The sequence below is a fragment of the Phodopus roborovskii genome, unplaced genomic scaffold (assembly GCF_943737965.1).
Source record: "Phodopus roborovskii unplaced genomic scaffold, PHOROB, whole genome shotgun sequence".
In the NCBI taxonomy this organism is placed as follows: Eukaryota; Metazoa; Chordata; class Mammalia; order Rodentia; family Cricetidae; genus Phodopus; species Phodopus roborovskii.
Window position 1 is genome coordinate 389574 of NW_026126515.1, and position 15035 is coordinate 404608.

The window sequence follows — 15035 nt, forward strand, 5'->3', positions numbered from 1 at the left end:
ATAAGTAATCTTCTGTAATCCCATTGAGTTTGTTTTCTGTTGGCTATCAAATGCTAGGCATGCATCCTTTCCTTAAGAGCTAGGTATGCATTATTTCCCCAATGAGACTCCCTTGGAGTACATTTTCATCTGCAAGTGGATATCAATAAGAGATTGATTCTGGGTTACAGATGTGGGCATGTGTCCACTTCTCCTTTCAGCTCTAGGACCCCTTCTGATTAGACCTGTGTATACCCTAAACATACTGCTTCAGTCTCTATGAATTCTTATGTATGTTAATTCTGTTGATGCTAAATCTAATTCCATACCACACTGTTAAGCCTTAAAGAAATTATGTTAGAGATAGTCTTTGTTTCCAAAGGTTTCAAACTGAAATATTTAAAATAACAATAAATAAGGATAAAAATTGAATGCACAATAGTGTTTCACTCATATTCAGCCTTTGTTGGGATGAATTTTGTTTACTCTTTATCAACTGAGTCTCCTTACTAAACTAACACATGAAACAGATTGGAATCCAGGGGAAGAATAAAATTTAATACCAACAAAATTCATTTTTAGTATCATCTACCATATTTTGAATTTTTTCTTTTATTTCTGATTCTTGAAGAGAAATGTTCAGTTAGAATGTTTGCATGTAATTATTTCACTTCTTTCAGCCTTACTGACTCAAAAAAGAAGAATGCCTTCTGGGTTGAGGGGGTGGCTCAATAGGCAAAGGACATTAATTTCAATCATCATCACCTACATAAAAGCTTGATGTGATAAATGCTGTTCTACTATTGTCTCAGTGATAAGGTGGCCAGAGCATGTTGATTACTGTGGTTTTCTGGATAGCCAGCCTATCCTAAAGGGAATGCTCCAGGTTCAGTAAGAGACCTTGTCTCAAAAATTAAACAGTGATAGAAGATATCCATAGTTGTCCTCTGGCCTCCATGTATGGTCATATTTGTAAGCCTACCCACATATATGTGCTCATATACTATATAAAGATACATTTCAAAAGTATATCCTCTTTAGTTAAATCTCATAAAGCCTTCAGAAGTTATCAATAATTTGCATTCTATTTTATGTCTATTATTTATTTTTTCTTTTATTGGAAATAGACTTTTTTAAAATACACTTTATGCTGATTACAGTTTTCCATCCTCCAATTCTTCCTAGTTCCTGCCCACCTCCCCTCTGTATGGATCCATACCCTTTCTGTCTCTCCTTAGAAAACAAACATGTACCTGAGGAATAAAATAAAATTAGACTTTATAAAACAAAAACAAGACTCAGAATAGGACAAAAAAGAAAACAGATGAACAAGAGCCAAAGAAGAAGCAGGAGAAATACATATGAACACAGAGGTAAATATATACAAGAATCCCATAAAATCACAAAACAAGAACCCATAGATTTGAAAGATTAAAAGAATAAAAATATGCCCTGATTATTAATTATGTATAACCTCACACTTTGCTTAAAGTGTTTATCAGCTGTAGAAGTTCCAAGATAGAATTGTTAGGGTCACTTAGATATATTACATATCATCTGCAAAGAAAGGTTGAAGTCTCTTTAATGTCTTTTATCTCTCTCTCTCCCTCTCTCTAGCTTTGATTTATAGATTCAGAGTTTGTCTGAGTAACAGCTGTGGGTGTCCTGGAACTAACTGGTTTTGTAGACCAAACTGGCCTTGAACTCATAGAGATCCACTTACCTGCCTTTGTTTCCAGAGTGCTCAGATTAAAGACGTGTACCCCCACAGCCTGTAGCAAGTTTCTTACATTTTAAAACCTACTAAATTCAATGACATATTGAATATTCAATTGGTGACTGTAAGTAAGTAACATAATTTGAAGTGAGACATTAGCTGGATAGTGGAAGAATAATTGGTAGATAAAAGGGTAACAAGTGTTCAGGAAATTGTTCTTTAATATAATAGAAAACGCAGTAAGAAACTTTTTACTCTAGTGTTAGGTGGTGATACTTTTCAAGAGTTTCTCTTATCATTTAAAACTTATTTGAATTGACAATGCGAAAAAAGTTCAAACATATTCATTAGCTTTTATTATATATAATAAACTAGTCATCTGAACTTAAAATCTATTTCTCCTCTTTGTATTAAATTGTAATCAAACTTGAGTCCTGATTCTTTTAAGACTCTAATAGGGTAATTTTAATCACTTGTTTTTTTCATCTTCCTGATTGTTCTACTAATGTTTTTATTGTAGTAATATAGGTATGGAGAGGTCAGAGTTTTCTTGTCAAGAGAAAAACACTAAAATAGACTTACATCCATATTTAGCATATTTTTAGCATTAATAAATTATTTAAAAGATTATTGTTGTATTCACTCTGAAAATCACTTTACAACAAAGACAAAGATTATATAGATAATATAGAAATCTAAGATAAAAGACTAACAATTTTTATTTGTAATGAATATCCTGTTTATTTGTCATCTTTTAACACCTATTTTAGTTTCAAAGAAACTGAAAACACAGTTGTATGTTTCCTTTCTGTATTAGTCAGTCTATGCTAATATCTCATCTTTATAAAGTATCAAATCCTTTTATATTTCACTTTAAAATAACCGTCTAAATTTCTTTAAAATTGGAATATTCTTTGTAAATAACTACTCTCAGACAAACTAGTTATCTAATTTTTCACCCTTCCCATTTCTCGACCTAGTGTATTTCAAGATATTCAGGATTTTGCAAACAATGTGATTACAATGTAGTCTTCTTTCCAGGAACATTTATAATACAAATTTGACTGTTCTTTTTTGGTATGTAGCAATTAACAGTAATAGGCACTAGTAAACAATTCATACATATTCTGATATCTTAGTCCCTTTTCTTCCTATTGTATATTTTTGTAGTGCTATTAAAATAAAAACTGTGGCAAAAAAAAAAAAAATCAGGATAGCAAAACGCTTCAGCACATAAAGACACTTGCCACCAAGCCTGAGATCTCAGGGTTCTGTGGAATGACATAATGGAAGGAGAGAATCAACTCCTAAAAATTGTGCATGGATGTCATGAAATGTGTGCCCCACACATGCAGTCATAGAGAAATAAATGGAATAATATTTTTAAAAGATAGTAAATTTCCTCAAATTGAATAATTAATACAAAATTACTGTATTTATATTAACAAGTTTTAAATTAATGTAAGTTTGCTAACTTTAGGTTTCTAGGTATTTATAAATTCAAGGTAACACCAAATTTTACTTTGTTTTAGAAGGCTGTTTTAGTAATTAAGTCTGTACATACAATTTTACAGAGTATATAATGGCTTCTAATATTCTTACTACCCTCCTTATATCCCTCCCTCCCCTATCAACCCCTGTCTCACATTTTTGTTTTGTTTTGCTGTGTGATTCACTACATTTAACTAATGCCATTTGTGTGACCATGGATTTAGAACTCTCCATTGGTGATTGGTTAGCTTGCCAGTGGGTATAAGATGACAATGACTCCCCCACCCCTCTCTAGAATGCTTTTTGATATAATGTAATATTGGATACTTATAAAGAAATTATGATTATTTTCTATTCATGTCAGCTAAAACCAACACTCCTGATACCTGATTCAGGAATCAAATTTTCTCTGGTTGGTTAATAGCCATAATGCAGTATTGCATGCATAAATACTTAACACATCAGAAGTAGCAGTCTTCTTTAAAAGATCCTAAGAAACTAAAACAGATTCCCCCCTCCTTTTTCCCCCTCTTCTACTGCCTTCTGATCACAATTAAGACATCTGGGGAGAGATACAAGTCATTTAGATATCCTGCTTCTCAAAAATGTTAGTTAAAAGAGAAGTCTATTATTAAATTTATTTCTTTTTTAATGTCAAAATATTAGCAGTGTTAGGTCTCAAACCCAGGAGAGACGGCTAAAGTGAGGTGTCTCAACACATCAAAGCAGACTCTGGCATGCCTCTCATCCTCCATCCCTACCTATTACAGTGTCTTCCTGACTCTCATGCCTATCCTAAACTCTATCCCAGGGACTGTGCTGGGACTTCCCATTCCCCTAGCTTCTCTGATATGTATATAACCCACTCATTTTGGTTATGTGGTCCTTTTGTTCTGATGGCCTGGCTCAGTTTGATGGGCATGTTCACTCTGGACTTTGCCAGATTTCTTTGTTTCTGTCAGTCTCTATCTGTATTCTCCCTTCTATCTATGATAAAACTTCAAACCCTTAGGAACAGTCATGTGGTCCTTTTATTTCTTTTTCTTTTTTTCATTCAAGGGGCACAGCATCTTACACATTACACAGTTCTTGTATTGTGAAATAGATATTAAATGTGATGTAACTGTAAATTGTTCCAACATTTAGAGATGCTCAAGGTATTCTCTCATCTCCATGTGTGTGTGTTATAGCATACCCTCCTCAACCATACCCCCCCAAAATAGTGATGAATTAAAATCATGGGGTGTTTGTTGTTGTTGTTTAAATTAACAATCTTATTTTACATACTGATCCCAGTTCCCTCTCCCTCCAGTCCTCCAATGTGCCCCACTATACCCCCATTACACCCCACGCTCCACCCACTCCCCAGAGAGGGTGAGGCCTCACCTGGTGGTTCATCAAAGTCTATCACATCATTTTGGGCAGGGTCTAAACACTCTCCCAACGATACTCTGAAAGAGTATCGTTCCATAGGGAATGGGCTTCCAAAGTTCTTGCACTATGGATGAATACTGGTTCCACTGCCCTATTGTCCCAACTGACACCCATGTTCAGGGTCCTGGTTCTAGCCTATGCTGATTCCCCAGCTATCAGGCTGGAGTCCATGAGCTCTCACTTGTTCCTGTCAGCTGTTTCTGTGGGTTCCCAAAAGTGGTCTTTAACCCTTTTATGTTTCACTCCTTCCTCTCTACAACTGGATTCCAGGAGTTCAGCTCAGTGTTTAGCTGTGGATCTTTGCTTCTGCCTCTATCAGCTACTGGGTGAGGCTCTAGGATAGCATTTAAGGTACTCATCAATTTCATTTTAGAGGAAGGGCATTTAATGTAGCCTCTCTACTATTGCTTTGATTCTTAGTTGGGAGTCTTCCTTGTAGATCCCTGGACATTTCCCTAGTGCCAGATTTTTCTTTAAACTATAATGGCTCCCTCTATTAAGGTATTGCTTTTCTTACTCTCTTTTTCTATTCTTCCCTAGGCTCTATCTTCCTGATCCCTCATGTTTTCCTCTGCCCTTCCCCTTCCTCCTACCTCCTTCCCCCCTCCCCCATGCTCCCAGTTTGCTAAGGAGATCTTGTCTCTTTCCCCTTACCCAGGTGTCGACATATATTTCTCATAGGGTCCTCCTTGCTTCCTAGCTTCTCTGGGGTTGTGAATTGTAGGCTGGTTATCCTTTGCTCTATGTCTAATAACCACTTATGAGTGAGCATATAACATGTTTTTCTTTTTGGGTCTGGGTTACCTCACTCAGTATGGTTTCTTCTAGTTCCATCCATTTGCCTGAGAATTAAAGATTTCACTGGTTTTTGTTTGTTTATTTTTCCTACTGAGTAGTACTCCACTGTGTAAATGTACCACATTTTCTTTATCCATTCTTCAGTTGAGGTGCATCTAGGTTGCCTCCAGTTTCTGGCTATTACAAATAATGCTGCTATGAACATAGTTGAACAGATGTCCTTGTGGTATGAATGTGCATCCTTTGGGTATATGCCTAAGAGTGGAATTACTGGGTCTTGAGGTAGACTGATTGCCATTTTTCTGAGAAACCTCCATACTGATTTCCCACCAACAATGGAAGAATGTTGCCCTTTCTCCACATCCTCTCCAGCATAAACTGTCCTTGGTGTTTTTTGATTTTTAGCCAGGAAAAAAAAATATTGTATGTACTCACTCATAAGTGATTACCAGACATAAAGCAAGAGATACACAGCCTGTAATCCACAACCCCAAAGAATCTAGAGCCCTCTTTCAGAAATAGATGGAAGCAGATGCAGGGATCCACAACTAACCATTGGCCCAAGCTCCTGGAGTGCAATCGAAGTGAGAGAGAAGTGATGATATGAACAAAAGAGTCAAGACCATGACAGAATCAACTGGCTTGAGCTAGTGAGAGATCACTGGTTCCAGTCTGACAACTAGGGAAACTGTATGAGACTGAACTAGGTCCCTGAACATAAGTGACAAAGGTCCAGCTGGAACAATATATGAGGCCACTGGCGGTAGGTTCAAGATCTAACTCTATTCCACAAGCTGACTTAAAGAGTCCATTCTATATGGAGAAATTGAAGTATATGAGAGTGAGGCCTGATAAATCTGTAGTATTGTAAGGAGAATGTGATATACACTAAAGTTTGAGAACTGATGCCCTAACCATAACTCACCTTGATGACATAAAAGAGTTATTGGCAGCCATTATCTGGTGTTCTTTATGGTTTATAGTTATTTACTCACCACATTGCATTATAGTAATTGTTAGCAGGAAATTGTATTAAATCTACCTAGACAAGTAAAAATCATGTGAATAGCAATAAAATTGTTTCACAGTCTTACTAAAAGTGTGTTTACATAAAGTACTGAAAGCATTACACTAGAAGATTTTTCATGGAGTCGCTTTACATTTGCACATATTTAGATTTAGTTATTATGTACTATTCTACTAGTATTAAAAGTCATATCTTTTTATCAATAACTTTTAAAGATAATTTTCCAGTGAAGTTTAACAAGTTAGCACAAATTTCATCAAGAATTCTCAATTGTTTATGTCACGATTTCTCTGCTTATAAAATCTAGCACTCTAAAAAAGGTCTTTTTTACTTTAATGTTATCCTCAAAGAATAAAGGAATGCAACTATGCTCTTCAATGTGCTACCAGCACATAAAGAATAAAGAAAATGAAGTGGTCAGTTTTTCATGGGAAGTTAAAATTTCATTGTTAAGAATATTTAGAGAGTGAACATGATGTCACATGCCTGCAACCCAGCACTTAGAAGGCTGAGACAGATGATTAGATTTTAAGGACTGCTTGGACCACATAGTGTGTTCCAAGATAACCTGAGCTACAAAACAAAACTTTGTCCACTATAATTCAAACAGAAGAAACTATAAAATATTTACAAATGTATATACCTTATTCAAAGAAAGTAGGTATTTGTTACCTAAATCTCATTATTTTATAAATTGTAAACATTATCTGAAATAAAATCATAATTTCTACTGTTTCTTTCAAGGAAAAGGAATTTGCTAATGAAGAGGATATGATTACCAAAATTTGAAATAGTACCATAATATAATTATGTAGAATAATGTCATAGTTATTAATGACATCTTTTTAGCATTGAGAACAGTTTATGTATACACATTAGCAGGTGCAGATGGTTCTTATATGTGTTTTACTAATACATATGATTATAGTGACAAAGGTGTTTTCTTACAACCACTCTTCTATTTGGAATTTTTAATGTCTTACTCTGTTAGATTTTATTCTTTCACTTTATGCCTTTTTGTCGTACTTTTCCATTTAAGGCTATAGAACTTTGCATTCAGCTCTTGCCTTATGTTTTGTCTTTCCAATTCACACCTTACTTGGCTTTTTGCTCTCTAAAAATAAAAGAATTTTGAGCATTCTCCCCTTTCTTCACTAACCAATGCTCTTACATTTGGGTTATTGTTGTAAATGGTCCATTTTTATCTCTGCTTCTCAACTACTAGTTATAAGTGTGTATGGTTTTTATTGTCTTTGTTAATCTATCTGATACACTCGGAACTATAAGGATGCAAGTTCAACTAGAAAATAGAAAAAATTACTTTTCTTGAGTACCTCTTGTATATTAGGTAATGTATTTGTACCATATCCTCGCCATCCTCTTATGAGATCTAGGTTTGTAAATACACTGCAGCTAAGAAAGCTTAAGTATTTTATCCTCAAATCTAGATAACTGCATATATTTATTTCTGATTTCTACTAATATTTATTCAGCATATGCTAGATGTTACCCACTGTACTGTGTGATGTAGTACATTCAAGCCCTTTTTTCTAGTATAACTTCCAGTCTAATTTCACAGGTAGCAATATTTTTGACAAACCGTTCATTCATTTTAAAAAGAGAAAATAACTCAAAGTAGATTGTAGTGCTAAATACAAAAGATGCATTAGTTACAGATGTAAGAAAGATTATGTTAGCGATTTGTTTCAGAATGCACTACTGGAAACACATCATCATGCCTTGACCTATAAGAATCCTATTGTCTGCTCCCCGCCTGCCATCAACTCACCATGTTTTATACCATAATAATGTGAAAGCAAACAATGCAGAAGACTATCCAGTCTTTAAGATCAGAAATTTCCCCTGCAGGGTCTCTTAACCTAGAGAAGGAGAGAAATCCTAGTCCCTACTTCAAATGACTTGACAGATCTACATGATCCCACCTGGATGGCATTGCCCAACATGTGGAATTGGGGTAGGGGGCGGGGAGGGGAGGATGGTCAGGGTGCATGTGAGGGGGCAGAGAGGGTAAGTAAGAGGGAAGGAGGGAGAGGGAACTGGGATCGACATGTAAAATAAAAAATAAATTAATTAAAAAAAAAAGAAAATCAGAGTATAATGCAAATGTATCTCAGATACTTCATCATATAGGAAATTTCACTGAGAGGTTTGTTTATGTCCAATGGTGAACCATAAAAGCAATTTCAAATAAAACAATTCTCTGGAAGCTAAAGTGAGACATTTCAGGCATAATCCAATGTTTGGGCAAAAAATCATGAGATGTTTTAGAGAATCTAGAAAGATGGATGAGCTTTATCTCTCCCTTGCAATTTTCATGTTTTTTTTTTTTTTTTTTTTTTTTTTTTTTTGTTAACTCTAGATCACAGCTTTTACACTGTTTATTTAATTCATCACTGGATCATCACATCCTTTGAATACTACAAAACAACTTGTGGACTCCTAATAAGTAATGTTTTCAAGTAGATAAGTATTGTCCTTTGGTCTCTTTACTCTATTTTAGATTAAATAGAGACTTGAGTATCCATTGGTACTTCTCTACTTGTCCTTAGAAAGTGCTATTCTTCTTAGGGCACATAATCTTTATGTATATCTCCTTTTTTCTCTTTTTTTTTTTTTTTTTTCTTTTCTTTTTTTTTAGTTGCTGAAGTAATAATGGAGATTGAATATTTTAAAAGAAAAATAAATTTATTTCACTTTTAGAAACTGAGAATCCAAAATAGAGGGAGTCTATGTTAGCCTCTAGCAAGGGCCCCTGAGGTGCATCACAACGTAGCAGAGAGGCATAAAGGAAAGTGGCTATGTCCCAAGAGCTCATATGGCAAGCTTACTCTTTTACATGACTTGTCCCCTTAGGAATTGACAGCAGGAGACCAGCATTGAAATTTGTAGTGATAACACCTCACCCTTTAACATGGCCACTCTGAAGTACAAGCTACTAGCATGAGTCTTGTTGAGATAAACTATTTTCAAATCCATTAATGTTAACTAACCACTGTTTGTATGGTGACTGTTTAAAGCGGGTAATGAAGTGTTAACTCTGCTAACAAAGTCCGTTTATATTATGTTCACCTTCCCTTTGTTTGACTATTTGGATTTAGATTTTTAGATTTTTAGTTTCCTGACTGAAGTAATGTCCCATATCATGAGGCCTCAAACTTAAATTGGATATGTTGGCTTCAGATGATGAAGAGTGAATTTGACAACTCATCATTTTTCAACTTTGAACTTTGAAGTTAAGGTTTTCTTTTCTACTGCTTGTGGTGCCCTTTGATTAAAGCAGTTCATTAAGATTTAGTTCTAGGTATCCTATATTTTATATGCATACTGGGGACAAATTAACCATATACGTACACATGCATGCATACATGCATACATACATCCTAAAACTTACACTATCAGTATCTGAAAAGTACTTGATTTGCCCTAACTGTCGTGTCAAGTCTTCCACTTTTGTCTGAAGACAACAATTAGCCATAGATGCAGCCTTACATATAGCTATCACTCACTGCTGTTGAACTTTTGCAGGTTCAACCTGTCTCTGTATTCTGTTATTGTTTATATTTTGCTTACTTTCCCTAATATTGGAACACTCTTATTTTGCAAGTTTTACTTTTGGTCACTTTTAGTTATTGTAACTTCTTTCACTTATAGAAACATTGCTAGAAATGTATTGAGTCATGTGCTTTGTTCCTAATTTTAACCTAAAATATACCTGTACCATTAAATACAATGTACAATCATCCCTCATATCTTGTAATTTCATTGTATAGCCCTTCACAAATATTAGTGTTTTACAAAGTAAAGGTTTGAGACAACCCCGTGGAAAGCAAGAATATTAATTCCATTTTCCAATGTATGTTCACCTTACAACTCTGTGTTGCATTTGGTAAATCTCCCAATGGTCTAAACTTATTCATTATTTTTATGTCTGTTGAACAGTCAACAGCCAACAAGATCAAGACTAGATCTTCCACTTGGAATGCAGTTATATCTGCCTGAAGGTTCAGATGATTACTATCATACTTTTGCAACACTGTATTTCATTATTATAAGTTCTTTAGATATAATGATATGTTTAATACAGTACAGGATAATATGCATTCAGAAGCCAAAAAGTTCATATGATATGCTTTATTGTTTCATTGGCTGAACAGTGGTCTGAAACTAAACCTGGAATATCTCCAAGGTATGCTTTATGCTCTGTTAGAAAGTGTGGTTTTTCTCTCTCCCTCATTAACTTAATCCTAGTTTAACTACACTTCATCTTGAGAATGTTGGACTGTAATTCTTAGCATAATAAATCTTTTCACTTTATTCCTTTAAAAAAATTCAGTGGCTAATTTGTATTGAAAATAGAAAATGTAAGATTTTTCTTCTACTTTATGGGGAAGTGATTTTTTTTGTCTTTTTATCAATGTTATAATATCATAGAACTAGGAATTATATATTTTAGAAACCACTTTTTTTCAGTAATAATAGGCAAACTCTAGATATGATACAATGTCATAGCTCATACTGAAGCCCTTACCGAGTGAATATGGGGGCCCTCTTAACTTTCAACCTTAAATACCACAAAATAAAAACCCTAAGAGCCACCAAAAATAATACCCAGCTTTCTTATACCACCGAAATCTTTTGAACTGTCACAGCAATCTGAGGTTTCCTTTTTCAAATTCAAGTTATCTGCAAGATGAGCTTTCTATCAAATACTCTTGAAACTGTGAGGAAAAGATATAACTGGTAACAGTGTTTGGATTTTCCTAATCATTAGCTTATGTTCAGTGATCCTGAAAAATTGAGCTGACTGACTTTAAAAATCAAAATGAATAAGAAACTACAAAATACATGGTTTATCTTGAAGTGAAATTTACTACTCTGCCTTTCTTCTTTATTGGCTAATTACTCAGTCTGCTATTTAATCTTTAATTACAGGCCACAAAAGAAGTAATAGAACGGGAAGCGCCAGGGATGGCCCTGGCCATGCTGATGGGATCCCTTAATGTTACACCTCTGGGCATGCTCTCTAGGTAAGAAAGCCACCCACAGATTGCAAAGAAAGTAAACTCCTCACTACACATCAATAACCTAGAACAGTAAATCTAAGAGAGTTTAGTCAGAAGGCTTACATTCATCTCGTTTTATCCAAAGTTAAGTTTTAGTGTCCACTGTAGCTAAATCTCAACCAGTCCCCACTTTTTTCTTTTTGGTTTTGTTATATTAAACTTCTATAGAGTGTTTTTATCACTGCTAAAAGCCATCAGTCCTAATGTGTAAGAGTTGAGTTCATCAACCTGTGAAGTTTTCTTTTGTGATCATTTATAATCACCAATTGATGTTCATGAAATGTAACTAGATGCTAGTTTAATGCAACAAACCAGCATAATTTATTAAAGTCACTTAGCTCATATGTAGAAACTTTGGTTTGAATTCATAAAGAGGTATATTTAAGTGTAGTCATAAAAGAGATAATCTCTGAGTAATTTTGTATATTTAAATTGCTCTATTAAATCAGTGTATTATATCAAATTAGTATACTTAAAACTATGCTTTTATTGGCATACATGGTGGCATCTATATTTGATGTGGTGGTTTCTAGGTATTTTAGCAAATCTTAGATTATAACCCTATAAATGAAAACAGTATAAATCATTTAAAATGAAAATTTAGTCATGATCTCCTTTAGTGACCTTTGATGAATAGACATTAATCTCATAGTAGCCAAAAATACACAACTTTGTAAGTTAATAACTTTATAATCAGCATAGCCACTTATATTCTGTGTGAAATATGAATATAAAAGTTAAAATGTCTACTTAGTTAATAAGTGTTATTCAAATGGCTTTCAAGTTACTTGGATTAAGTTTATATTTCATTATTGGCAGTCATTAAAGGTATAGCTATGAATGAATCAATGATTACTATATTTTCTTTCCTGTCACGCATACATACATTTATATATGTATGTATTACACAGTATTGTAATGTTTAATATGTGAAAAGGAACTTAAAAATAATGTGAGATTATATATACATATATATATATACTTATTTATTTATAATTATTTGGGAATTTTACATATGCTTTGATCATATTCTCCTTTCTACCAACTCTTCCCACCTGACCTTGGGTCCTTCTTTTTACCCTCATTATGGCCAGTGTATACTGCATAAACATTCTTAGGTGTGTGGACTACCACTGGAACAATCTAAATTTATTAGGGGCTACATTCTTAGAAAAAAGCAAAATATTCCCCTCCCAACATCCAAGAAGTGAAAATAGCTCTTCAACTAGGGGTAGAATTTCATGTCCAACTCCTCTTTCCACGTTTGGATTTGGTTTGGTTCAGATTTGCACAGGCTTTCTACATGTTGTCTTACCACCATGAGTTCATATGCGCAAGATGGCCTTCTCTGGCCATGAGACACTGTTTCCTTGTAGTTATCCACTGCCTCTAGCTTGTACATTCTCTCCATTCTGTCTTTGGCAATGATCCCTTAGCAGGCTGAACATTCTTCTGTCTCTTGTTTTCTGCTTTTTAGCCAATTGTGGGTCAGTGTTGATCATCATCCACTGCAAATATACATTCTCTGGTGAAGTTTGAGAGATTCTTTAACCTATGGATATAATAATATATCATTGGGAGTTAGTTTAATACTATGTCCACTTAACAAATCATTCCAGTAGTTCCTAGCATGATATCATCTACCTTGCCATAGTTTTTGGCCTAGTAACGGTGCCAGGTATGGATTGTATTATAGCCAGAATTTCTGTTCCACCTATTCCCAAAGCTGTTTAGCCCCAAATAAACACAGAGACTTATATTAATTATAAACTGTTCGGCCAATAGCTCAGGCCTCTTATTATCTAACTCTCTCTTCATTATTAACCCATGTCTATTAATCTATGTATTGCCACGAGGCTATGGCTTACTCATAATGTGGCATGTTACTCCTTCAGCAGATATATGGTGTTTCCCTGATGGCTTCTCTCTGCCTTCCCTAGCATTCCTCATCTGGTTGCCCTGCTTATACTGCCTCTCTGGTTACTGGCCAATCAGTGTTTTATTAATCAACCAATAAGGGAAACATATATACAGAAGGACATCCCCCATCATTTTATGTTGTGGATCAGGCCTTAAATCCTATTAGAAAGTGTTTAGTTACTCTCATTACATTCATGCCACTGTTACATGAGTGGGCAGTGTTTTGTCTGGCCAGGTATTATTGTATAGAGATCACAGCTCAAGAAGATTAATGGTTACTTCTCTCTTCCAGTAGCTTGCATAACACCACCTAGCACTATAAAAGCTGTTTAGTAGGAATGAAGCTTCCTGATTTGTGCCAGCTTGATCCCATCATGTTCTGTGACTCAAGCATATGATATCTTCAACAATAGGGACATATTATCAAATTCTGGAGGTAACCATGAGCATTGGCAATGGTCTGTGATTCTTGAGACTCTTTGGGACCTCACTGGCCAATACTCCAAAAAAAGATAGCCCATCCCTGGAATTTGAATTTTTATATGTTAGTCTCTTTTCCCATTATAGGGTAACTTCTACAATAGTATATACCCATATTTTAAAAAACTATTTAATGTTATTTGTCCCTTATATTGTAATGGCTACTTTTCTCTGCTTACTTTAAAGATTTTTTTTCTTTATTGTTTAGTTTTCACTATTTGATATTCAGTGCCTGGATGTAGTTTCGTTAAGATTTTGCTTTTATGTTTGCTGAGATTCTGGAACCTCCAAAATTATGCTAATCAGATTGGGAATCCATTAGCTATTGTTTTAAGGGTTATTTTTCTTGTACAATTTTCAATCTCTTCTCCATTATGACTTCTGACATGAAATTTTAATCTGTTAATAATTAATATTCCAAGGATACTTTTAATCTATTCTTGATCTGTTTGTCAGAATATTTACATGACGCATCATTATATTAATGGATGTTACCCTCTTTCAGTTCCATTCTGCCTTTGAACTTTCTCGGTGTAATCATTTCAAGTAATTTTTCTTTCAATTCTAAAGTTTCCATGTAGATATTTTCATGGTTTGTGTTTCTTGACTGTATGTATGTATATATGTATATATATACATATATATATTATTAATGTCATTTGAGGATGGTTATATTAGCTATGTAAAAATTACTTTTCTGACAGTTCTGACATATGGCTCCCCTTGTGGTTGGTGCCAGTGGATTTTTTTCCCACAGAAAATAAATACATTTTTCTGGTTTTCCCAATGCTAGATAATTTTGGATAATATCCTGGGTATTTTGGATATTGTATTCATCTTTTTAAGATTTATTTATTCATTATGTATACAATGCTTTCCCTGCATGTATTCCTGAACACCAGAAGAGGACACCAGATCTCATTATAGATAATTGTTAGCCACCTTGTGCTTGCTGGTATTGAACTCAGGACCTCTGGAACAGCAGCCATGCTCTTAACCACTGAGGCATCTCTCTAGCCCTGAATATTGTATTCTAAGTAAAATATTTACTCCAGTTTAAATGTCTGGATAATGTTTATTGGGTTTAACAACTAACCTGTTTGAG

The 15035-nt window shown here is 34.5% G+C and overlaps 1 protein-coding gene across 12 annotated transcripts in view; it reads left to right on the forward strand.

Moving 5' to 3' along the window:
• Nucleotides 1-15035, forward strand: part of Gphn (gephyrin) — a 360226-nt gene that overhangs the window by 147964 nt on the left and 197227 nt on the right. For all 12 annotated transcript variants that reach the window (XM_051196174.1, XM_051196176.1, XM_051196182.1 and 9 more), the window contains one exon: nt 11400-11494. In XM_051196174.1, the coding sequence (XP_051052131.1) occupies nt 11400-11494 (95 nt within the window). The remainder of the gene's footprint in view (nt 1-11399; nt 11495-15035) is intronic.